Source organism: Arvicola amphibius, chromosome 4 (assembly GCF_903992535.2).
Source record: "Arvicola amphibius chromosome 4, mArvAmp1.2, whole genome shotgun sequence".
Classification (NCBI taxonomy): domain Eukaryota; kingdom Metazoa; phylum Chordata; class Mammalia; order Rodentia; family Cricetidae; genus Arvicola; species Arvicola amphibius.
This window is the reverse complement of record NC_052050.1, coordinates 89,012,279-89,036,178: the sequence shown is the minus strand read 5'-3', so window position 1 is coordinate 89,036,178 and position 23,900 is coordinate 89,012,279. Positions and strand designations below refer to the sequence as shown.

Here is a 23,900-nt window from a genome sequence, read left to right as displayed (position 1 = left end):
GGGCCGGAAGGCCTTGCTTTGGGACGGGCTGGGTCACAGCGGGTGCGGTTGGTGGTGTGGAGAACAAACATGAGGCTTTGGAACTCAGACCGATCTCTGATCCTGGAACTCTCCTTCCCCAACTTTATTGGGGGGCCAAAGGGGGGAACTGAACGGAAGTGGATGCCTGCCCCATCTAGAGGCCCCTGCCCTGGTCATCACAGATGCTAGAGAGGAAAGAAAGGGAATCCTGCCTTGGCAGTAGACCACCGCTTACATCCCTGATCCCCAGCCCATTGATGTCTGGGATTCCTGCGAAGAGGGCTCACCACCTAAACTGGGCCAATTTGTAGGGCAGGGCCAAGGCTGCAGGGACCTGAGAATACCCATCTAACTGGGTAACAGTTGCCCCACACCTCTAATGACTCCCTCTCCAGGACCTAGGCCCGCTACCCACCCTACCTGTAGCCTCTCAAATGAGATTGCGCACCAGTGGCAGAGATTTGAGCCTCGAATGGGAAATGACTAACCCAAAGGAAGGAAGATCAAGGGAAGGGAGGTCTTGGGACAGGGTAAGGTGCTCCAGGATCTGGCTTACTGCATCGGCTCAGTGGCAGCCCCCACACCCTGCAGAGCCACCCTCACCCTCATCTACCATTCTAAAGGTAGTCTGGCTCTGACTGTTTCTTGGCAGACACAACCTTACCTCCCCATTCACATTCTGCCCCTGCCTTGTCAGAACCCTTGAGGGCTTGCTTGTCACAACTGTCTGATATCTTTGACCCTGGCATGGAAGAGCAACTAACTGGGTGTGGAACAGGAGATGCTATACAGGACAGAGGGACAGGTCACATGTTTGTGACCCTTAGATGAACAAGGAACTTAGCTCAGCCCAAGGCTAGGCTATTCATCAGGATTCTGGTCCCCAACTGATTCTCCACTGGTCAGTCAGGCTGGGGCTCAGCCATCCCCTCTCATGGGCCTCAACCAGAACTTCCTGGGGAGGGAGGGGCAGCCTCTCTGCCTGCTGCTGCCTGCTGGAAGTCATCCAGCTGTTTGTGGCACTCTCTGCTGTTTCCGGGGGTGGGGTAGGGGCAATATGTTGTAAATTTGAACTAATGAGATTGCCCTGGATGTGGCTCCCACCCCCTTCCTCCTTATCCCCTACAGCCATTCTGTCCAAACAATGACTCTCCCTTCCTGTGGGAATAATGCCCCTTCCCAATCTAGGAGGAAAACTGAGACCCTAGTTGGGTTCTTGTTCCCTGATAAGGGCAGGAAGAGGGCATTGTGAAGCCTCCTAGAGAGCTCTCTCATCCCCCACCTTTGTGTGAATGACAAGCTTCTCTGGTAGGCAGTCTGGCTTCTGCCCCAGGAGAAGATGGGGGTGGTTGCCAGCATCCTATTCTCCAGATGTTCTGGCCTGGGTGTGGGATTGCGCAAGATCTGCCCCCTCCTCCCCACTTCCTGGTCTGTGGTGTGAAGCTCCCACCACAGGCTGGAAGTGTGGGGTTGGGCTTCCCTGCTGTGTTTTGCCAGCAGGCTGGCCAGGAGTAGGAGAGTGTCCAAGAGGAAGGAGCTGACCGAGCCTGGACCTCTTCTGTTCCCAGTGTATCTTACTGCTGGTTGGTGGCAAAGATGCCATTGGGAAATTTTTTGAAAGGGGTCAAGGCTGGAGTTGACACTGATGTGAGCTGTTTTGATCCCCCACAGGTTATGGGGACGTTGGAGCTGCTTCTAACAGCAGTGGTGTGGGCTGCCAGTCCTTGCTAGCTCTATAGGCTACAGATGCCAGGCTTCAGTTTCACCGTCTCAGGGGCCCAACACATTGGCTCGGTCTCTCTCACACGGATAAAAGAGGAGCGGAGCTGGGCTGGAGCCAGCTGGCTCTTCGTTTGGAAACTCTCATCCTTCCAACAGTGTCTCAGCAGTGACTGCTGACATCCTGACAGGCCTCAGTGGGTGACTCTCTCTAATGGGGGGGGCAGAGCCTTGAGGAATCCCTCGGCAGAGGGCAAACCTTAGGCAGGCCAAGTGGGGGTACGCTGTTCAAGGCTGCTAGGCTCTTGGTCCAGGAGCTTAGAGGATCCCCTTGCCAAGTCCAGGACTATGGGGAAGGGGTTACCTCAGAAATAGCTGAGGGTTTCAGGCCTTTGGCTAGCTAGGCCTTCTCCCCAAATTGCCAGGGTCCTGGGTTCATTCCTACATCTTCTCTCTGTGTAGGGCCTGGAAGCTAAGCTGAAGGTCCAAGAAGTTGTGGGGAGTCCTCTGACTGCTCAGGGATCCACACAGGTGTGGGAGAGTGCTATACAAGATCTGGAGGCCATGACCACCCTGAGTACCTGCTCACCAGCTCCCAGAGTGTTCAGGAATTGCAGCCGACTTCCTGTTCCCCATAGTCCAGGAAAGTATGAGAGAAGTCAGGGGCTGGGATTCCAAGTACTAGGGTTTTGCACCCAAAACATGGGTCAATAAGGTGGGCAGGAGGTAGTGAGACTGGACATTCGTCCACACCCCTCTGCTCACACTGTCCTCGGGAGGCCAGGGTGGGCTGTGTCTGGGAAATCCTGAGGTTCCCCATGTGCTGAGGTGGGTATTCGTCTGCAGGGATCATGCTCCTGGGAACAGCACCTGTGTAAGTGGACGGAGATGGCAGGGTTTGCAAGAGGCTCCCCTGGAGCGTGGGAACTGCAAGGCCTCTGGGGCAATGAATCCTGGAAAGCCGTTTTTTTCTGTCACTGTGTGCAGGCAGCCTTCTCTGTGGAATGGCTGCATTGAAGGTGACTCAAAGACTGGAGAGATGCTCAGCCGTTAAGAGAGCTTGCTGTGAGTTTGATTCCCAGCCCCTGTACATGGGGCAGCTCACAACTGTCTGTAACCATGGTTCCAGGAGGAGCTGGTGCCCCTCTGTAGGCACCTGCAACCACACACACAGATATAAATAAACAGAATACACACACACACACACACACACATACACACACATTGTAAAAGGATGACTGAGTCTTGGAGCTGGGTGTGTCTTTACCGTGGATCTCCTGTAGGACTTTTTGCATCTGGGAATAGGTTTCTAGGTCTCAACATAGGTCTAGGTGGACCCCTGAAGCATCCATGACAGGAGAAGGGACCTACAGATACCAGATGTCCAGCTGTGGTCAGTTCCCGATTGTCCAGAAAGGACACCATCCAAGCTAGCCCAGTCTGGGCATCCAGACCCTGCTTATTCCTAGCAGGGGCCAAGAATGCTAGGTATGGAGACTGTCCCATCTCTGGTCTGGCATGTGTGGGCTACAGGAGTCCACAACCCTGCATCAGGACGGCTTCCTCCCTCAGCCTGTGGCCTCAGCTGAGGATAAAGGAGCATTTTGTGTCCAGTTTACAGAGGAACGAGCTTCTACCCCAGAGCTGATGGGTGGGCGCTGAGGCAGAGGGAAGAGAAAGGGTGTGCAGAATGCTGCTGTCACTCTGCACAATGGCTTAAGGGGTGGCAGGTGCAGCCTGGCCCTTGTACCTGCTGGGAAAGAAGTAGGGGAAGGGGTAATTGCTGGGCTGGGGTAATTGCTGAGCTAGGGTTCCCGGGACACAGTGTATCAGGGTCGGAGTGTTAGTGTGTACATGTGTAAATGCGTTAGGGCGAGAGTATGAGCCCATCATGAAAGTACATTTGAAGTGCACGTGTGCGCATGTGTCTGTGTAAACAGGTGTTTAGGGGCTGAATGCATGAGTGTTTACTAGGAAGGATCAGGAGGGTTTGCATGAGGGAAGTGTGGGTTTCCGGACGATCCTCAGTGATTTACCAGTTAGTGCTTTCCAAAGGGGCGTTCAATCTTTAGGTTACCCCCCACCCCCCCCTCTGGAGCTCTCCTCCCTTCCTCCCTCCCCAAGTACAGTTAAGAGCAGCACAAGGGGAAGGCGAGCCCAGGACCAACGTTGATCACGGGCGAACTCGACTCCCAGCCACAGGTGTCTCTGCGGGACGCCTGGTAGAGCGCAGCCGGCGGTCTTCCCGGAGGAGGTGCCCGGGGCGGGCGGCGCGCATTCCTCAGCCCTGAGTCAGGCGGCCGCCCCTCTACCGGGCCCGCCCCCGGCGCGCACGCCCCTCGGCCCGTGGCATTCCCAGGCGGACGGGCCGGGCCAGCGCGCGGGCGGCGCAGGCAGGGACTAGGCGCGGGCGCCCTCCCGGCCGGCGGCGGCAGCCGGTGCAGACCCCTCCGAGGACCCTGCGGCGGTGAGTGGCGGCCGGGCTCTCGGCGCGGGGCTCAGGGCGGGCGGGTGCAGGGGTTGCGTTCTGGCGCAAGTGTCCGCCGATCGCTGCCAGACGGTGCGCGGAGTTTGCGAGCGCCCGCGGAGGCGGCGCGGCCCGGATTCCAGCGCGGCGCCCCACAGAAATAGCCCGTGGTCGGATCGGCGCGGCCTGGCGGGCGGGGCAGACGGACACCGGCCCCGGTGGGTCGTCGGGACCGGAGGTCCTCGGTCCGCAGCCGCCCGAAGCGAGCGGCGCCTCGGCTGCCAGCCCCTCCCCCATGCCCTCCTTGCCCCCGACCCCCCAATGGTGGCATCTGAAAACTCTGCGCAGAGCGCGCGACTTCGGGCCACCCGGTCCGCGTTCTCCCGGCTCACGGGAGTAACAGCAGCAGCTGCGGACTGGGGAGCTCGGCTGGGCCTGCTCGGCCCGTTCCACCCCAGTTCACAGCAACAAACCCGGGAACTGCCTCCAAAGACAGCTCCTGCCCTGTGCAGTGACCCCGAGGGCCACAGTCGGGCTCTTGTAGTAGGCCTGGGCGCGGTGGGGTGACCGCGGACCCTAGGTGCTCAGGGATAGGCGAGAGGGCCTGTCTGTCCTGCTGGGAGCATGTTTGAAGAGCTGGGTGGAGAATGGACAGGGGACTCCCCCTAGGCTTTCTTTCCGCTCAGTTTGTCCCGATCAGAGTTCCTGCTCCGTGTGCCTCTTGGGGTAGCGTGTCTGTCTGCGTGGGCGGGGCCTGGATCTGGAGGCCCCCCGCTCTGTCCTGGGACAACCCCCCCTCCCCACTTCCTGTTGAAGCTGGGAGAAGATTCTAGGATGAAACTGGCTTTTCAGGTTTAGACCAGCTAGAAGCCGGGGCAGTCCCAGGCTAGGTGCTCCCCACCTCCACGGGCGGGCGAGCCTCAGCCCCTTGCCCCCGCCCTTAAGCCTGGAGGATGCTGGGGAACTCAGCAGCTGGCCGGTTCTCAAGAGGTTCCAGAGGCTGCTGAGTCCTCTGCTACCAGGTCATTCTGGGCGTGCTGGGTTCTTTGCTTAGAGACCTGCTAAGGGCTAAGTGTGTCGGATAGGCCTAGACTGAAGGTACAGGTTCTCGCACCCTCCACAGACCTCCAGGCAGCCTCTATGGCTGGCCAGCTCCTCTGCAGGAGCCCTACTGGGAAGTCCGCTTGGGTGAGCGCTTGATTCCCTTGGGGAGGTGGTCTAGTGGCACTGGTCTTGGTCTCCAGATAAAGGACCGTCAGAGCCCTTCCCTCCAAATTCCCTGGCCCCATCCATCCCTCTAAGCTCTCGGCTGTCCTCTGGGTACCCCCTCTCCCGGACGTGAAGCCCTCCCTCACCTCATTCAGGATCAGATTCTTTGCCTTCTGACCATTTTTTGAGTTTGTTGTGCTTAGGGGGTGACTCCTTCCCTCGCCTGAGGATGGGGGTTCACCCAGAGAGTCGCAGCAGCCTCCCTCAGCCCCAGGAGCTCTGTAGTGGCTGGATCCCTCCCATTCCCTGGCAGACCTGGCCGAGGTGCTGAACTCCCTCGAGGCCCCGTGACCTCAGGCTGTGAACGGCCCCTGCGAGTTAATCTGTAAAATGGACATGCGTGACTCCTTCCTGCCCTAGGTTATACTGTCAACAGGGTTAGTTAGGATTGGCTCTGAGGCAGGCATCCTAGACTTTTGATGAATAAAGCTGTTGTTGCAGACTCAGTTTACCCCCGTGAAGCCGCTCTAGTCTTGTCCTGCTTTTTGAGGTTCCCTGGAGGGGTTTCTGTGTTGTAGGATATCGGGAGTCAGTCAGAGCAATTCTGGGGAACTCTGTGCCTCCTCCCTCCATTCAGAGACTCAAGTGGACTTCAGATTGGGACCAGAAATGTCCATCCTAGTGGTCACTAATCCAGAGTCTAGTTTACAGCTAACTTTTGACTCCAAGCCCCTTTATGACTGGGTAATTTGGTCAGGGCTCTTTCCCCTCTGAGCGCCAACTGAATTAGGGATTTTGGCTGGCCATCGGAGACCCCTGGACTGTGTGTTCTTTTGAGCCATGGCTGGTGCCTCTCCCCAAGGGGGGCCTCTTTCCTCCTGTGTGCTGCACCACCCCTTGGTCCCTTGGGCCCCAGGGCTTCCTGCATCCCTAGAACCATGAGCTTCCCCACAGACTGTCTGCAGAGGAGAATACCTTGTTCTGCTGTGCGCTCTGTGTATGTGTCTCTGAGATGATGGCAGGTGAGGGAGGGCACTGTAAAGGGCTGCCCTGTCGCATGCTGAGCCGGGTTTCCCCTACATGAAAATGGAGAAGCCAGAGTGGAGGTCACAGTCTCCTTAGGGTTCACAAAGGGCCCAGCAAACACACGATGTGGGCGAGGGAAGTCACGGTGGTGAGTGGTTGGACCAGCATAGAGGCTGTCGAAAGCTGTGACCACTAGGACGGACACTTCCGGTCCCAACCTGCAGTCCACTTGAGTCTCTGAATGGAGGGAGGAGGCACAGAGTTCCCCAGAATTGCTCTGACTGACTCCCGATATCCTACAACTCAGAAACCCCTCTCAGGAACCACAGAAACCCTCTCCCAGCTTGAGGCTGGGTATTAGATTAGAGAGAGGACAGGTTTCAGGTGGGATGCTGGAGCGAGAGGCGGCCGTAGCCCACATCTAAGATGCAGTTTCACGCCAGCTGTGGGGTTGTTCGTATGTCTTCCTACAGTCTACCTTTGCAGAACGCATTCTCAGGTCCCTCTCACACCTGCAGTTTTGCTACCTTGTTTTTTTTTTTGGGGGGAGGGGGGACAGGGTTTTACTATGTAACCTGGACTGGCCTCAAACTCAGAATCTTCCTTCCTGAGCTGAGTGCTGGGATTGCGGGTGTGTACCACCATCATACCCGGCTACACCTCAGCTCTGGCTGCCTTCTTCCCACTCAGGCAACCGCCCCTCCTGTTGGCTCAGCTGCCACTTATTGAGCACCTGCTGTGTGCCAGGCACTTTTGCCACCCCTTTTCAGATGAGAGAACGGAGGTTTGCCAAGTGTGGTGGTGCGCATTTGTACTCTCAGCACTTAGGAGATAGAGGCAGGCTGGTCAGTTCAAGGCATTCCTCTAACTACAGAGGGAATCTGAGGCCAGCATGGGCTATATGAGACCCTGTCTCAAAAGTCGGGAACAGAAAGTCTGGGCATGTCGTGCTTGTAAGCGGTGGGACAATGGTGTGGGCATAGAGTTTTGGCTCACGTTGCTCTACCTGCCTTCTGGCTTCCTGGCTCTCACCGTACTGATGAGCAGGGCTCGCCCGAAGGGTCCACAGTTGTTCCACAGTTAGATAGACCCCTGTCTTCTCCACAGCCTTCCCTCCTACTCTACACCGCGTCCATGGGCAATTGGAGCGGATTCGATGCACGCTGCTTCCTTAGCTCCCTGGTCCACCCTGTCCGTCCCCCTCGACTGGCATCTCCTTCAAGGTGCTTGGAGCCCTGACACGGCTCTGCTGCCCGACCTGACTCCATCTCACCTCTGACCACTGCGCTTGCTCTCCATAACTTCCCACTTACTCTGGTTCCTTTTTGGGCGGCTCCTTATGCTTCTGGGGTGACTCATGGTGTGTGACCCCAGGCAGTCAGCCTCTCCATGGACCATGGTTTCCCACTGCACTGGGGCCAGCAGAGGAGAGAGAAAGGAGAGGGAACAAGAGCCCACTGTGTGCCTGGGGAAGATGGAGACACTGAGCCACTGTGGGCCGGCAGTGTGCTGCTCCTTGGCCTAAACTCTTTGTCTGGCCTGGAAGGCCCCTCCCCCAGGCCTTGTGAATCCCACTAGCTTGGGGCCCTGGTAAGAACAGAGCATAGGGTGGGGCAAGTTGGGAACTCAGCTCCCGCCTGGGTAGGGTGGGTGTCCTTTCCCCAGACTGCAGGCCTGGAGTTGTGTGTGGCTTCTCTTGTGTTTTCCTTCGCTGCAGCATGGAGGTCTATAGAAGGGGATCCTGGGAGACCCAGACGTTCAGGCAGAAGCTGGTTGTGGGGTCAGATTCCCAGAGCTTATGATTCTTTTAGCTTATGCTTTTCCCACTTATACTTACCTAGACTGGTTAGCTGCTGTCTCCAGGGCTTGCTGAAGGGTCAGCTCTTTCCAGAGTCCCCACATCCCCACTCAGGAGAGCTGGCGCTTACCTGCGCTCAGGTGAGGCAGCACCAGTGGATAGACAGTCCTGGAGGCCAGCACGAAGCATGCTGCAGGACTTTGATACTGGAGAAAGGGAGGTAGAGGACAGTCTTCGGTCAGGGAGGGGAAGCCATGGCTATTAGTAGCTGTTGGGAATGGCAGCTTGTATTTCTGAGAAAGGCACCAGTTCAATACCATCTAGAAGTGCTGGGCAAAGGTACTCAACTTGTTGGAAAGGTCAGTCCCCAGCACTCAGCATTCGCAATGGTCCTGGGACCACTCTTGACTATGGTCTTTCCTGGAGCTCCTGAGTGGCAGCGCAGGATGGACCAGAGGCAGCTCGTGTAAGGCATCCTCCATCTTGTCTGATACCAGCCCCTTACCCAGTGAGCCTCACAGGACCCAGCCCAGCCTTAGGGGTTCACTGCTTTCCAGACTGCATTTCCCCTGTTTGTACAGTGAGGATGAAGCTTCTGTGTCCTCCAGGTATGGAGAGGGAGAGAGCTGAGTTGAAGCAGGTGGGTTACAGAGCTCAGAGCCTGCTCATGTCTGCAGATAAGAAGGTCTAGAATTTGTGTCTTCTGCCCTCTGAGTCCTACATCAGGGAGCCCTTGCCTGCACCCTCAGCCCTGAGTCCTACATCAGTACTCAGCCTGCTTTCCTCTTTGATTTCTGGACACGTGAGATCTTTCACTTGGAACAGGGTCAGGTGTACATCTGTTGTGACTGTCCTTGTAGAGGGGGAAGTAAAGTCCCACAGAGGTCAAGACTTGCCTGACAGTCTTGAGCAGGCCTATCTGCACTAATAGCCTCAAACGCACAGATACCTGCCTGCTTCTGCTTTCCAAGTGCTAAGATTAAGGGTGTGCAACAGTATGCCTGGCTCAGATGTGTGTATGTGTGCGTGTGTGTGTGTGTGTGTGTGTGTGTAAAATCAGAGGCTGGAGGATGACTTTGTGGATTCATTTTCTGAGCTGTCTGGAGGGCCCACTTGTGTGATACGTTTAGGGTCTTAGGTGTTCTGGGAGTTTTCCCCTGCCTAGCAACTTCATAGTCTTTTTTGGCAGCTGGCGCCACCTCATGGTCATCCATCGTGCTTTCTGCTGCTTAGACATGGTCTCACTGTGTAGCCCTATCTCTTTAGCACTGGGATTACCCAGCACCAAGTTTTGTCAAGTCCTTTGCACACAGGAGTCTGGTGTCCTAGCTGTTGCTCTGAGGCCCGAGGAAGTCATCTTTTTCTCTAAACGTGGGGAGTCCTCTGTGTAATTGATCACAAACCCCACGGTGTGGGAAGTGGAGGTCATAGCGGTTTAAGATGGCCTGGGATAAGCCGGGCGATGGTGGCGCACGCCTTTAATCCCAGCACTCGGGAGGCAGAGGCAGGCGGATCTCTGTGAGTTTGAGACCAGCCTGGTCTACAAGAGCTAGTTCCAGGACAGGCTCTAAAGCCACAGAGAAACCCTGTCTCGAAAAACCAAAAAAAAAAAAAAAAAAAAAAAAGATGGCCTGGGATAGACGGCTTGCGCTCTGCTGCTCCTGTATGTGCCCAGCTGCACGCTCTCTGCTGTATTTGCTGCTGCTTCCAGCTGCCAGGGAGTCCTTCTTACCCCCCGCCAAGCTCCTGTAATTTGCTTTCTGCCCAACACACCAGGCATTTCCTTATTTATAGGGCTGTTGTTACCTAGGCTTTAAGTTCAAGAGGGTGAGAACCCTCTACCAGCATGTGCCAAGCATCTCGTCTAGCTCGTAGTAGGTGCATGCAGTGTTGTTCCTTGGATTCCTATTGTCGGGGGACCTGTCTGTGATGAGATCAGGCACAGAGCATGCCAGTATATAGCAGGAGCTGTGAGCACCTCTGTTGGGCTTGTACTGCTTCTTCTAGGTTTGGGACTTGTCAGGGTTGTCACTCAGCATCACCCCCTCCTCCAGGCCTGCCTCCCTGCATCTGGAACCATGAGTGAGGCCCGAAGAGACAGTACTAGCAGCCTGCAGCGCAAGAAGCCCCCATGGCTCAAGCTGGACATCCCAGCCGTGGCGCCCCCAGCAGCAGAAGATCCCAGCTTCCTGCAGGTAGGTTCTGGCCTGTAGGGTCTTTGGGAATTCCCTGGCCAGGCCCCTCACCAGGACTCTGTCATCCAGCCCCTGCGGCGGCAGGCTTTCTTGCGGAGTGTGAGCATGCCAGCTGAGACAGCCCGTGTCCCATCACCCCACCATGAGCCCCGGCGGCTGGTGTTACAGCGTCAGACATCCATCACGCAGACCATCCGCAGGTACCACACCGTCCTGGCTGTTCCACAGACTGGGGCTAGGGTGGGGGTCTTGAGGTAGGCATACAGGATCCCCTTAGGTACTGGGGGTGGGAACGGGGCAAAGGTCCCTTCTCTCTCAGCTTTCTCCTCCATCTTAATCCCTGCAACACTTCATCATCCTCCTGTTCTGGGGCTATGGTGGGCACTCCATCTGCCTCTCTGTTCTCTGGGCATGCACTCACCCTTCTCCCCACCCTAATCCCCTGGCTCCTCACAGCCGACAGGTACGCTTTGGGCGTGTCCACACTCTGCCTCTCCTGGGGTCCCGGGCTGCTTGCAAGGCCCTCCCACAGCGCCAGTCTCTCTCTTGGTCCTTGCTCAGGTACCTCACGCAGGTCTTGAGTGTGCTGGTGTTTTCTGGCACGTGCATGTTAACTAGCCTCTTGGAGCTGTTGGAGCGCTTGACTTGATAGTTCCTGGCTGCTGATGGCAGGGGCTGGCTGTGTATTTATTTGCATGTCCAGAGACCATGGCCTCCCTACAGCTCCTGCTGCTGGGTTCTGTAGTGCCCTGGGGTAGCAGTGACTGCCTGAGGCAAATGTATCTCCCTGGATTCAGGGTTGGGTGAGGGCCTATGGGAACCTTCTGCTGACAGGCATGAAGAATGTTGTAGTGGGAACTGGGGTGGCTGGAGTTGGAACTCCCATGTCCTTATGATTAGATATTGCCAACTAGAATTTGTCCTTGGAGTGACTAGAGGCCTGCCTAGGGGGTTGGCCTTTGAGGCTTGCTGACTGGTGTAGGGGACAGGATCCATGGCTTCCCCTTGCTGAGTCCTTCCTATGCCAGGGGGACAGCAGACTGGTTCGGAGTGAGCAAGGACAGTGACAGCACCCAGAAGTGGCAGCGCAAGAGCATCCGTCACTGCAGCCAGCGGTATGGGAAGCTAAAACCACAGGTCATTCGGGAGCTGGACCTGCCCAGCCAGGACAATGTGTCGCTGACCAGCACTGAGACGCCGCCGCCGCTCTATGTGGGGCCATGCCAGCTGGGCATGCAGAAGGTGCGCTGCCACCTCCTATTGGCTCCTCATCCTGCTCCTGTAGCTGGTGGGGAAGGGTTGGGAGAGAGTATTCCTCCGAGCCTGTGGACTTGGAAAGGCTCCTGAGATACTCCCAGAGAAGAGGAAAAGTGTCCTAAGATTGTACCAGTTCGGATTCTGGACAGCCAATATCAAGGAGAGGGGGACCCAGCTAGGTGTCCTGGATGAGAGTGAGGCTGAGTGTGTTGGGAGTGTCTGTTATCACAGAAGGCCTGCCGGGGGCCGTATACTGATGTAGCGTCTTTGACCCCACCAGATCATAGACCCTCTGGCCCGTGGCCGGGCCTTCCGCATGGCTGACGACACGGCTGATGGCCTGAGCGCCCCCCACACTCCGGTCACACCAGGTGCCACCTCCCTCTGCTCCTTCTCCAGCTCCCGCTCAGGTTTCAATCGACTCCCTCGGCGGCGCAAACGTGAGTCCGTGGCCAAGATGAGCTTCCGGGCTGCTGCGGCGCTGGTGAAGGCAAGTGTCGGGGATGGGTGGCGGTGTGAGAGCTGAGACCGCGTCCACTTCCGGATCCTAAGGTCACCTCCTTGTCCTCAGGGTCGGTCTATCAGGGATGGCACTTTACGGAGGGGACAGCGTCGAAGCTTTACCCCGGCCAGCTTCCTGGAGGAAGACATAGTGGACTTCCCTGATGAGCTGGATACGTCCTTCTTCGCCCGGGTAAGAGGAGCCTGGGGTGTCGCCCCATCTCCTCTGTCTCTGGGTCCACCCTAACCTCTCATATTTGCTCAGGAAGGTGTCCTCCATGAGGAGCTGTCCACATACCCAGATGAGGTGTTTGAGTCCCCATCAGAGGCAGCGCTCAAGGACTGGGAGAAAGCCCCAGAGCAGGCCGACCTCACCGGTGGGGCCCTAGACCGCAGCGAGCTTGAGCGAAGCCACTTGATGCTGTGAGTACGGGCAGTGGGGGAGGGGTTCAGAGGGAGCATCTGTCTCATTGGGAGTAGCTGGGCCCTTGGGTGCGATGCTGCCGTGGTCATAGCTCGGTCTGACTAGAGAATTGGGACTATGGCCTGACCACTCTGGTTATGAGGACCCGGGGGAGGCTCATCCCTAGACTTTGAAGCCCAGCTACAGAAATTCCAGAGCCCAGAGGCTAGAGTCTCGGTGGGAGGAAGACTATGGTCTAGTAAACACTGCTGAGATACAGAGCCTCAATCTCGGCTCCCGTTCCCTCCCCGCCAAGCTGTCAGGCTTGTTGTAAGGGGGAGAAGGAATAGGGGTGGCTAGTTGGTGCCTCCACCCCTGGGAGGGCAGCAGAGACACCGAGCAGTGCTCTGGTCTCTGGTTCTGCCCAAGGAAAGGCAGTTGTAGGGTCTAGGCAGGAAATGAACATGCTGGCCCCCTCCAGGCCCCTGGAGCGAGGCTGGCGGAAGCAGAAGGAGGGTAGCTCGTTAGCCCCGCAGCCCAAGGTGCGGCTTCGCCAGGAGGTGGTCAGCGCGGCCGGACCCAGGAGGGGTCAGCGCATCGCTGTACCCGTACGCAAGCTCTTCGCCCGGGAAAAGCGGCCCTATGGTTTGGGGATGGTGGGAAGGCTCACCAACCGTACCTACCGGAAACGTATTGACAGCTATGTCAAGCGGCAGATCGAGGATATGGATGATCACAGGTAGGCTGTGTTGGGATAGAGGCTGGGCTAGGATTAGGAATCCAAGTCATGGATGCTCGCTTCTGATACCTTTGTCTCACAGGCCCTTCTTCACCTACTGGCTCACCTTTGTGCACTCACTGGTCACCATTCTGGCTGTGTGCATCTATGGCATTGCGCCTGTGGGCTTCTCGCAGCATGAGACAGTGGACTCGGTGAGCTCAGCAACAGTTCCTGCACCCAGATAACTGGAGTCCAGGCTCTGTGGGAGGATGAAGCCCTCCGGATTTGATCTGTTCTCACTCTATACCTTCCAGGTACTAAGGAAGCGGGGCGTCTATGAGAATGTCAAATACGTTCAGCAGGAGAACTTCTGGATCGGCCCCAGCTCGGTGAGGACAGGGCTGGAGGTGGAGCTTGGGATTGTCCCATCAGTGCTGGGCCCGAGGCTACAGCTGCTGTCTCCCCCTTTACAGGAGGCCCTCATTCACCTGGGGGCCAAGTTTTCACCCTGCATGCGCCAGGACCCACAGGTGCACAGCTTCATCCTTGCTGCCCGGGAGCGTGAGAAGCACTCAGCTTGCTGTGTACGCAATGACCGCTCTGGCTGCGTGCAGACTTCGAAGGAGGAGTGCTCGGTGGGTGTCTTAGCTCCCGCTCTGTTTTAATCTTATTTAATCTTATTTCAGATTTAGGCCTCACAACATTCTTTACGCTGGCTTTTGGCAGCGTGTGGTACCTCACTAGGCCCCTCTCATCTTGCTCTTCACCCTCAGTTCCTTAGAAGATAGCCATTTGACTGTAACTTGGTCTGGGTTTGGGTCTGCCCTTTCAGCAAGCACCTCTGTGCCTTCTATCTTAAGGGAATGTTGCCTTATTTGATGGCGCATGCCTGTAAGCGCAGCCGTAAGAGGTCGGTTAAATTCCAGGCCAGCCTGGGCTACGCTCCATGGTCTCAAAAGCAAACAAGAAAAATGCAAGACTCATCCAGATTTTGGCCCCATAGCTGATGTCATTTCCCTACTTTAGGACAGAGGCTGTCTCTTGTGCCCCTGCTACGCCGTTGGGCACCTTTTAACACCCCCAACCCATGTGTCTGGGGTTTTAACCTAACAGCTGTGTGGAGGCAGGAGGCACTCATGGGGCCTTGTCTTTGATTCCTGACTGAGTCAGCACATTGCTCTGAGCTGAGCAGCGCATGGGATCTGACTAGGGCTGACCCTGTGTCCCCACAGTCTACGCTGGCAGTGTGGGTGAAGTGGCCCACTCATCCCAGTGCTCCAGACCTTGCAGGCAACAAGAGGCAGTTTGGTTCTGTCTGCCACCAGGACCCCAGGTGAGCACTATCGATTACCCTTTTAAAACACCTTTGGCTGTGTCTGAGGGGTGTAGAGGATTCCTAGTTTGGGGCAGAAGGGTGACATTGCCGTGGGACAAGGGCTCTAACCATGTGGGCTCATGCAGGGTGTGTGACGAGCCTTCCTCTGAGGATCCTCATGAGTGGCCAGAAGATATCACCAAGTGGCCGGTGAGCTGGGGTCTCTGGCTTGCTTGTGGAAAGGGGGAGGTGGCTGCACCCTGCCATTAATGGTGCTGCAGGCTCTCATTGTTGGATCCCCCACAGCTTTGCACTGCCCTAGCCTTTGCCTCGCCTGGCCGACAAGGTTCGCCTCTGTGAGCAAGGAGTCAGGGCAAGAGAACGGGGTGGAGACTTGCAGGCGGCTCAGCCAGGGCTTTGGGTGTTATCTGCTGGTTTCTATCCGAGTCTTGCTTCTGTGTTGGTCTCCAATAGGCCAAGAGTTGTGTGTGTGTGTTGAAAATGACCCCGGCCCATTTGTTTTTCTTTCTCACCTAGATCTGCACCAAAAACAGTGCTGGGAACCACACTAACCACCCTCATATGGACTGTGTCATAACAGGCCGGCCCTGCTGCATCGGCACCAAGGGCAGGTGGGTGCGCATGCGCAGCTGGTTTGCGGCAGCGCTCTTCTCCCTCACTAAAGCCTGCAATAATCTAATTCCAGCTACCGGGATTTAAGACTGGGCCAGTGGAGGTGGGTGGGGCTGAAATCTGCCTGGGAAGGCTGGGCACCCTCCAAACCCTGGCATGACCCCTTTAGGTGTGAAATCACCTCCCGGGAGTACTGTGACTTCATGAGGGGCTACTTCCACGAGGAGGCCACACTCTGCTCTCAGGTAGGCCTTGAGGGCACGCCCCTTTTCGCCTCCGGCCACTGTCGAGGCTGACTGGCCACTTTGCACAGGTGCATTGCATGGACGACGTCTGTGGCCTCCTGCCTTTCCTCAATCCCGAGGTGCCTGACCAGTTCTACCGCCTGTGGCTGTCCCTCTTCCTGCACGCTGGGCAAGTGGGACTGGGGGCTGGGTGGGTGGCCTCATTCCCCAGGAGTGGGCTGGAGGTGAAAGAGAAGCCACCTTCCTGCTGAGTGCCACTCGCTCCCCACAGGATCCTGCATTGTTTGGTATCCGTCTGCTTCCAGATGACAGTCCTGCGGGACCTGGAGAAACTGGCAGGCTGGCACCGCATAGCCATCATTTACCTGCTGAGTGGTATCACGGGCAACCTAGCCAGTGCCATCTTCCTGCCATACCGGGCGGAGGTAAGGTGGCTTCCCAGGGTGGGGACCCTCTACGTGTGCCTGTGGCTGTTGTGAACCCAAGTATGTTGAGAGGTGGGCTGGGCAGATGACGGCCTGAGCTTCAGGGGGGTGGGGAGATGCTGCAGCCCACTAGCTCACAACTTCCGACCCCCAACACCAGGTAGGTCCAGCTGGCTCGCAGTTTGGTATCCTGGCCTGCCTCTTCGTGGAACTGTTCCAGAGCTGGCAGATCCTAGCTCGACCCTGGCGCGCCTTCTTCAAGCTCCTGGCCGTGGTGCTCTTCCTCTTTGCCTTTGGCCTGCTGCCCTGGATCGACAACTTCGCCCACATCTCAGGCTTCATCAGTGGCCTTTTCCTTTCCTTTGCCTTCTTGCCGTACATCAGCTTTGGCAAGTTTGACCTGTACCGCAAGCGCTGCCAGATCATCATCTTCCAGGCGGTCTTCCTGGGCCTGCTGGCTGGCCTGGTGGTACTCTTCTACTTCTACCCGGTCCGCTGTGAGTGGTGTGAGTTTCTCACCTGCATCCCTTTCACCGACAAGTTCTGTGAGAAGTACGAACTGGATGCTCAGCTCCACTGAAGCAGCTGTGGGCACCCCAGGACACCCCAGCCTCCCAGGGCTGAACACATGGTGCTCCCTGAACTCTGACCTCTCGTGCCTTGCTCGCTCCTGTTGAACCCTTATACGGCTGGACATTTACTACACGAGTTCCCATGATAACCTTCTAACTAGTCCCCGACGACCACTTCATGTGGCCAATAAATGGACTGGGAGCGTTTTAGCTGCCACTAACTTGACCAGGGCTGTTGTCGCCTTTCCTGATTTCTGGCTGGGGCTGTGGGGGGAGAGGCCACAAAGACCTTGGACATACAATTCCCGTTGTCAGTGGTTCTCAACCTGTGGGTGGCAACCCCTTTGTCAAACCTGTATCTCTAAAAATATTTATATTACGGTTCATAACAGTAGCAAAATTATTATTTTTTTGGTTTTTTGATACAGGGTTTCTCTGTAGCCTTGGCTATGCTGGCACTCACTCTGTAGTCAGGCTGGTCTCGAACTCACAGAGATCTGTCTGCCTCTGCCTCCCAAGTGCTGAGATTAAAGGCTCATGCCACCACCACCTGGCCACAAAATTAGTTTTGAAGTAGCAACGAAAATAATTTTATGGTTGTGGGGGGGTGTCACCACAACATGGGGAACTGCATTAAAGGATCATACCTTTAGGAAGGTTGAGAACCACTGCTCTGCGTCAGAGACATCACTGGCTGTCAGCTCTCTGTGAATTTTCATAGTGAGCATAGTAGCCAGTGTTGGGACATGAACCCAGGGGAGTGCTGCTGTGTCTCTGCAGTGGGGAGCACACTGCACCCTGTACTTCATTCTTTATCACTCTGTCTCCTTCCACTGAGCCTGGGAGAAACATGGCTATCGGGAACCTGTAGGTGGAGGCCAGAGGCCTCCACTCCCACTGTCACCTGCTAGGTCCTACCACAGGGCCTGAGATGCAGGTTCCTGTGTCTACTGCCCCCCCCCCAAAAAAAACAAAGCTTTCGACTCAGCTTGGGTCACTCCATGCTGTGAGGGCCATGGCAGAGAGGTGAGCAGTGTGGACCCAGGGCTTAGGTCTGCCCTCACCTCCCTCTGGTATGGGAGTCACCCACAGGGAGTGGCTTTCTGATTTTTCCAAATACAAAGCAAACAGATTTATTCAGTAGGTCAGGCCCACAATCGCGTAGGATCTTCAGGCCAAGTTCACAGGAAAGCGCGGGACAGAGGAACTTTCCGTCTTCTGAGGGTTCTAGGTCTCATGCTGACAGTTCCACCCGGGAAAACTAGGGATGCAGCTACCCCAATACCCTTTTCTGTGAGGACAAGGGGAAGGCGCCATCTTGATGTGATCACTCTGTCTGGGGTTCACTTTTGCCTTAGCTTCTTGATGAAGGAGACCTCATCTCGATTCCGGATGCCATAACTGAAAGACAGAAAGGTACAGTGCTTGATCTACAGAAGGACCACCTGGGCTAATGATGGATCAGGAACAATCAGGTGAAAATGGCCAGAGCCTTCTTCCTTCCCCCCTCCTCTACACCTGGTCTCCTTCATGCAGCCCCAGGCTGCTGTGAGAACAGCAGGGCTGTTTCCCTGTCCTGTATTAAGTGGGAGGCCCCAAGGAAATGTCCACCGGACAGTCAGGCCAGCCAGGGACCTTCCCATCATAGCCCTTTGGGGGCACACAGGCAGCGATGGGCCACCTACAGCTCAGGAGGTGGACAAGACTTACTCTCTGAGCTTCTTCCTGTCCTCTGTGAGTTTCTCCCCAGCTGAGGTCAAATGGTACGTCCGCCACACATACGACCTGCGGAGAAAGGGCTAAGTGATGCACACGCTATCCCTAGGAGGGTGGGCCGAGCAGCTGGGATGACAGAGGCTACGCCACACAGCCTGTGGCACCCAGGACAGATAGATTCCCATTCTGAACATTTTCCCTACATGATATGGTCGGCCCAAGGCAGTTGTAGGACACACTGAACACATCTGGCTAATGAAATAGGTGATATAGGGAGAGAGTCAGAGCACAGGATATTTGATCCAATGTGAGAGGCAGGGCCAACAGCACCTTGGTGAGAAGGGGGCCACTGACAGGCAAACTATCTATAACTAGGGAGACATTAAGGGGTCAGGTGTTCCCAGTGAAGATATCCAGCAGTGTGGTAGGGTCTGTGAAAGGCTATGTCTAGAAAGGACAACTGGGGCAGGACCCCCAGGCACAGAATTGCCCAACCTGAAAGCGCTCCTGACATGGGACTGTTGGGGCATCGCTCCTCAGTAGGGGAACCCTGGCGGTATACACAGAGGAGCTGAAGCTTCCTCCTTGGAGTGCTCCATGCAATCCCAGAGACGGCACAGGGAAGGCACTGCTGCCCCTCTCACCAGCTGATGTGCTGAATGCCTCCCTCCCGCTCCTGCTTGAGCTGCATGTATCTCTGGATAGCCTTCTTCAGGTCCAGGACCGTGGCATTCTGTACGACGACCACAGCTGCATGAACACATACGGGAGAAAGATGCGTTTGGGATGCACATACAAAGCCCCGGGCAATGGGAGACACCCAGGGCTCTGCACTGGCTCAACACACCCAGGCATGGTCTGAGTTTCTCACAGGCTTAGCTCCGCTAGTATCTTGCTGCTGTGAACTCTCAGGCTTAAAGAGAGAAGGATGGCTGTGGTCTGAATGAGAATGGCCCCCAGGGGCTCATATATTCGAATGTTTGGTCCTCAGTGGAGCTGTTTGGAAATGATTAGGAAGTGTGGCCTTGTTGGAGGAGGGGTCACTGGGGGTGAGTTTGGAGGTTTCAAAAGCCCACATCACTGCAGTTAGCTCTGTCTCTGCTCCAGGACCATACCTGCACACCTGCCTGCTGCCATGTTCCCTGTCATGAAGGTCATGGATTCTAGCCCTCTGCTGCTGTGAGCCTTCACATTTTCCTCACTAAGTTGTCTTGATCGCAGTGTCTCTTTACAGCGAGAGGAAAGCAACGACGTTGATGGTACTTACGCATTACCTCTCCATCCATCTTGCACACCCGGACAGTCATTGCCTGGCCATACTCCAGGGCAATCTGAGAGTTGACCTCTTCTAAAGTGACCTGGGAAAGACCAAAGGGAGGGGGAGATACTGACTCTTAACACCCGAACAACAAAAGAAACCAAGCTCACAGTGCCCCAGAGTGGTGCCCTGGATTATGAAGGGCCAAGATACAGGGTTCTTGCCTGCTAGGCAATAGGATTTTCTATTAGAAAGTCCCCCAAGGGAGTAAAGGAACAGGCACGGAGATGGAGTTGCACAAGGGGAGAATATTATAATTCTGAGAGCCCTCCATAAAGAGCATCGAGCACTAGGTTGAGTCAGGGCAGGGGTGCAAAATTTACCAGCTACCAAAAGGCAGTGATGACAAAATCTTTTTTGTTTATTCTGAGGCAGGGACTCACTATGTTAGTTACCCTGGCTGGTCTGGAACTCTAAGTGGGTCAGGCTGGTCTCGAACTCACAAAGATCTGCCTGTCTTCTCCTCCCAAGTGCTGGGATTAAAAGCATGCGCCAACACCGCCTGGCGACAAGAGATGTTTTAATAAAACACTGAGGGAAGACAGGCGGTGGTGACGCACTCCTTTAATCCCAGCACTCGGGGGCAGAGGCAGGTAGATCTTTGTGAGTTTGAGGCCAACCTGGTCTACAAGAGCTAGTTCCAGGACAGGCTCTAAAACTACAGCGAATCCCTGTCTTGAAAAACCAAAAGCACGGAGGGACATACAAGTTGAGAAAGTGGTGTAACTCCGTGGTAGAGCACTTGCTTAGTATTCAAAAGGCTCCAAGTTTGATGCCCAGTTCTGTGTGCACACAGACGTTAAACTAAAACACCCTTGACGGGTGAGGTTAAAAAAATACACTAAAGAATTAGGCCCACCGTATTGACGCTTGAAGCAAATGGAAAAGACCGGTCACACTGTTCGTGAGCTAATATTTGTTTAATTCTAACTTTTTACGCTGCGAGGGAGTGTTTTGGAGTCCCCTCACCCAAAACTTTCGGCTTCTGAGCAGAAGCGTCTTTCGCTGGTGGGACCACGGGTGCCCATCCACATCCTAGAGACCTGTCGCGTACCTGGATCGGAAGGTCGCAGAGCAGCGGGTCTTGCACCACCATGGCGAGACCTTCTTGGAACACGTCCACGGCTTCGGAGTGTGGCAATGTCTCCTCATCATCTTCGTCTTCTTCAGGCACTTCCGGCCGATCCGCAGGCTCCGGGTCCTCCAGGGCTGCCAGCTACCTGGAAGTCTGGCTTTCCCGTCACTCCTCCAGCCCGCCCCTGCTTTCCAGCGCGTGCGCAGTGACTGCGCCACGCCCCCGGCAAGGCAGTTCGGTCATTGGTGCACTGCGTGGCTTCAGTGTCCAATGAGACGTGCGAGGCACAGGGTAGGCTGGGAGCGCGCAGACAGCAGGCGATTGGCCGGATGGGCAGGTCACAAGCGTGGTGCGGGCGGCGCGGGAGTTACGTCCAGTCAGTCGGGTCGTCTGTTGTACAATTCAGTCGGGTCCATAGTGGTCGAGCTGCAGTCAGACTGCTCTTCTGGGCTGGTCATCAGGAGGACGGCACTGCCATCGCTTTGCCCCAGACACCTGCCCCTAAGCACAGCATTGCTCACAGTGTGACTCTAGGAGGTGCGTGCCTCCTGCTGCTTGGGGCCAGTCGTTGCTATCCCTGTGTCTTTTGCCCACGCAGGGATTCCTCCTCAGGCTGTTTGCCAAAAAGTGGCCAGAAACCTAGTGAGATGGAACCGGGCGTGGTGGTGCACACCTTTAGTCCAAGCAGTTGGGAGGCAGAGGCAGGCAGATCTCTCCCTATCTCTGAGTTCTAGACCAACCTGGTCTACAGTGCTAGTTCTCGGACAGCCAGGGCTACAAGAAGTAAGTAAACCCTGTCTCCAAAAACAAAACAAAAAATCCAGGCGAAACCCTTAGTCCTTCGTGCACAGTGGCAGTGCCAGGCTCTCATTTGCTCACTACCTTCTCCGGTCTCCAGTCTTCGTGTTCTTTCTATTGCCTTTTTACACCAGTCCCCGCAACAAACAACTCTGGCTCTCTCTGGCTCTGGCTCTGGCGCTGGTGCTCTCTCTCTCTCTCTCTTTCTCTCTGTCTCTCTCTCTCTCTCTCTCTCTCTGTCTCTCTCTCTCTCTGTCTCTCTCTCATCACGTGTGTGTGGGTGGTGCTTTGTCTGCATTTATTTCTACTGTGCACTATGTGTGTGCAATGCCCACAGAGGTCAGAAGAGGATATCAGATCCCCTAGGGCTGGAGTTATAGCTGGTTATGAACTATCAAGTGGGTCCTGGGAATCGACTCTGGGTTCCCTGGGAGAGCAGCCTTGGGTCCTAACTGCTGAGCTATCTCTCCTCTTCACATTGTTTTTTTTTTCTTAAACGATGATGATTACCCTATTTAAAACTTCAGCTCCTGCTGGGTGGTGGTGACACACGCCTTTAATCCCAGTACTCAGGAGGCAGAGGCATGAGGAGTTCTGTAAGTTTGAGGCCAGGCCATTCTACAGAGCAAGTTCCAGAATAGCCAGGGCTATGCAGAGAAAACCTGTCTTAAAAAAAAAAAAACATAACAAGCCGGGCGGCGGTGGCGCACGCCTTTAATCCCAGCACTCGGGAGGTAGAGGCAGGCGGATCTCTGTGAGTTCGAGACCAGCCTGGTCTACAAGAGCTAGTTCCAGGACAGGCTCCAAAGCTACAGAGAAACCCTGTCTCGAAAAACCAAAAAAAAAAAAAAAAAAAAAATAACAAAAAAGAACCTCCAGCCCTTGTGCCAAGTCTGTTGGACGTCCCTAATCCCAGCCCTTGGAGATACTGAGGCAGGGGAATCTGTTCAAGGTCCACCAGGGTTGCAGAGCAGAGATGAAGAAAGTTTAAAAAAAAAAAAAAGGTTACACGGTGAGACCTTTTTTCAAACCAGATTAAAACCAACCAACCAAACAACTCCCCTTCTATTATAGAGTAATTTGGCCCTAAAGAAACACAATTTCTTTGTCTGTGGCATTTTTGTTTGAGATGTCTTCTCTCAAACATGTACGGCGCCAGCAATCTTGGCTCTATTAGTTGTATCAAGTTTTCTGTCTTTTTTTAAAGAATATTTATTTATTTATTTATTATGTATACAATATTCTGTCTGTATGCATGCCTGCAGGCCAGAAGAGGGTACCAGACCTCATTACAGATGGTTGTAAGCCACCATGTGGTTGCTGGGAATAGAACTCAGGACCTTTGGAAGAGCAGGCAATGCTCTTAACAGCTGAGCCATCTCTCCAGCCCCTGTCTTTTTTGTTTGTTTGTTTGTTTGTTTGTTTCTCAAGACAGGGTTTCTCTGTAGCTTTGGAGCCTATCCTGGAACTAGCTCTTGGAAACCAGGCTGGCCCTGAACTCACAGAGATCAGCCTGCCTCTGCCTCCTGGGCTTAAAGGCATGCACCACCATTGCCCGGCATTGAGTTTTCTGTCTTTATCATCAGAAAAGACAAACCAGATCTTGAGATGGTGGCTTCTTTTCTTTCCTTGTTTTCCTTTCTATGCCGCTATAACTTTCATGTTCTTCTGTCCTGCCTTATGTCTGTATCTGTATCTCCTTATGTCCACACACATTTGTGAAGCAGACTCAGTATCTGTTACTAAGTCTTGTAAATATTTATTTATCTGCCTTTTGGGATGCTACAAGACTAGGCATTAAAGGGACCCTGACCTAGTTTGAGGGAAGGGTAGTGTGTTTGTGGTTGTACTGGGATAGTTACGTCAGACAGAATTGCAATCTTGTCTTTGCTTGGAAATTAACATGATGTAAGGGTGGATATGTATTTGGGTGTCAAGTTGACAAGGGTGGACTTGTAATGATTAATATTGATTGTCAGCTTAATAGGACAGGGAATTGCCTATGAGACAGGTTTGGTTTATCTGTGAGGTCTTATTTAGATTAGGTCAGCATTTGGGCTTGCCTGTGATGGATTTTCTTAAGTCTGATCCCTTAAGTATTTGGCTGTTCTGGTATCTGGGTTTTTTTTTTTTTTTTTTTTTTTTTTTTTTTTTTTTTTTTTTTTTTTTTGGTTACACTGAGTTGGGAAGGCTCCCCTGGGATATGAGCCACACCTTCTGGTGGCAGCTTAGATGCTCATATAAAGTAGTCTGTGGGGAGAGATTTTGCTTTTTGCCTGCTTGCTTTTGTGTTTTGTGCATTCTATTCTGTCTATTCTGTGGCTGCCACTACTCCAGGAACACTGGGACTCAGCCTTTTCAGCTTCCCTATAGCGACCGAAGACAAGTGCTCCTCCAAGAATTCTCCTGGCCTTCAGCATCAGATTAGAACTGCTGAGGCATCCAGCCCTGAGAACTGGGCACCTGCTGGGCTCTCAGCCTCTCTA

At 54.7% G+C, this 23,900-nt stretch overlaps 2 protein-coding genes across 3 annotated transcripts; one reads left to right on the top strand and one right to left on the bottom strand.

Annotated features, from left to right (window-relative positions):
• The first annotated feature begins 4,055 nt into the window (after positions 1–4,055).
• On the top strand, positions 4,056–16,733 carry Rhbdf1 (rhomboid 5 homolog 1). 2 transcript variants are annotated; one of them, XM_038326274.1, is made up of 18 exons: positions 4,056–4,207; positions 10,295–10,435; positions 10,505–10,635; positions 11,464–11,677; positions 11,973–12,182; positions 12,264–12,386; positions 12,459–12,616; positions 13,078–13,335; positions 13,418–13,529; positions 13,632–13,706; positions 13,791–13,952; positions 14,550–14,650; positions 14,779–14,842; positions 15,170–15,264; positions 15,435–15,510; positions 15,579–15,679; positions 15,782–15,935; positions 16,096–16,733. In XM_038326274.1, the coding sequence occupies exons 2-18, from the start codon at positions 10,319–10,321 to the stop codon at positions 16,513–16,515; spliced, it is 2,571 nt and encodes an 856-aa protein (XP_038182202.1). In that variant the 5' UTR covers positions 4,056–4,207; positions 10,295–10,318; the 3' UTR covers positions 16,516–16,733. The 2 variants fall into 2 exon arrangements, with proteins under 2 accessions (XP_038182202.1, XP_038182203.1); XM_038326275.1 differs by lacking the exons at positions 4,056–4,207; positions 10,295–10,435; positions 10,505–10,635 and having other exon boundaries at positions 11,497–11,677; positions 12,092–12,182.
• Positions 16,734–17,614: 881 nt separating this feature from the next.
• On the bottom strand, positions 17,615–20,805 carry Snrnp25 (small nuclear ribonucleoprotein U11/U12 subunit 25). The gene is made up of 5 exons (XM_038327877.1): positions 20,596–20,805; positions 19,491–19,581; positions 18,868–18,973; positions 18,218–18,292; positions 17,615–17,908 (listed from the first exon to the last, which is right to left on the bottom strand). The coding sequence occupies exons 1-5, from the start codon at positions 20,635–20,637 to the stop codon at positions 17,851–17,853; spliced, it is 372 nt and encodes a 123-aa protein (XP_038183805.1). The 5' UTR covers positions 20,638–20,805; the 3' UTR covers positions 17,615–17,850.
• Positions 20,806–23,900: the final 3,095 nt, after the last annotated feature.

Coding starts and splice junctions, on each gene's coding strand:
- Snrnp25 (XM_038327877.1), bottom strand. CDS start 20,637: ATGGTGGTGCAAGACCCGCTGCTCTGCGACCTTCCGATCCAG. Junction 19,582..20,595: donor TCTGCGACCTTCCGATCCAG/GTACGCGACAGG, acceptor GGTCTTTCCCAG/GTCACTTTAGAAGAGGTCAA. Junction 18,974..19,490: donor GATGGATGGAGAGGTAATGC/GTAAGTACCATC, acceptor GTGTTCATGCAG/CTGTGGTCGTCGTACAGAAT.
- Rhbdf1 (XM_038326274.1), top strand. CDS start 10,319: ATGAGTGAGGCCCGAAGAGACAGTACTAGCAGCCTGCAGCGCAAGAAG. Junction 13,530..13,631: donor AGCATGAGACAGTGGACTCG/GTGAGCTCAGCA, acceptor TATACCTTCCAG/GTACTAAGGAAGCGGGGCGT. Junction 15,936..16,095: donor TCCTGCCATACCGGGCGGAG/GTAAGGTGGCTT, acceptor CCCCAACACCAG/GTAGGTCCAGCTGGCTCGCA.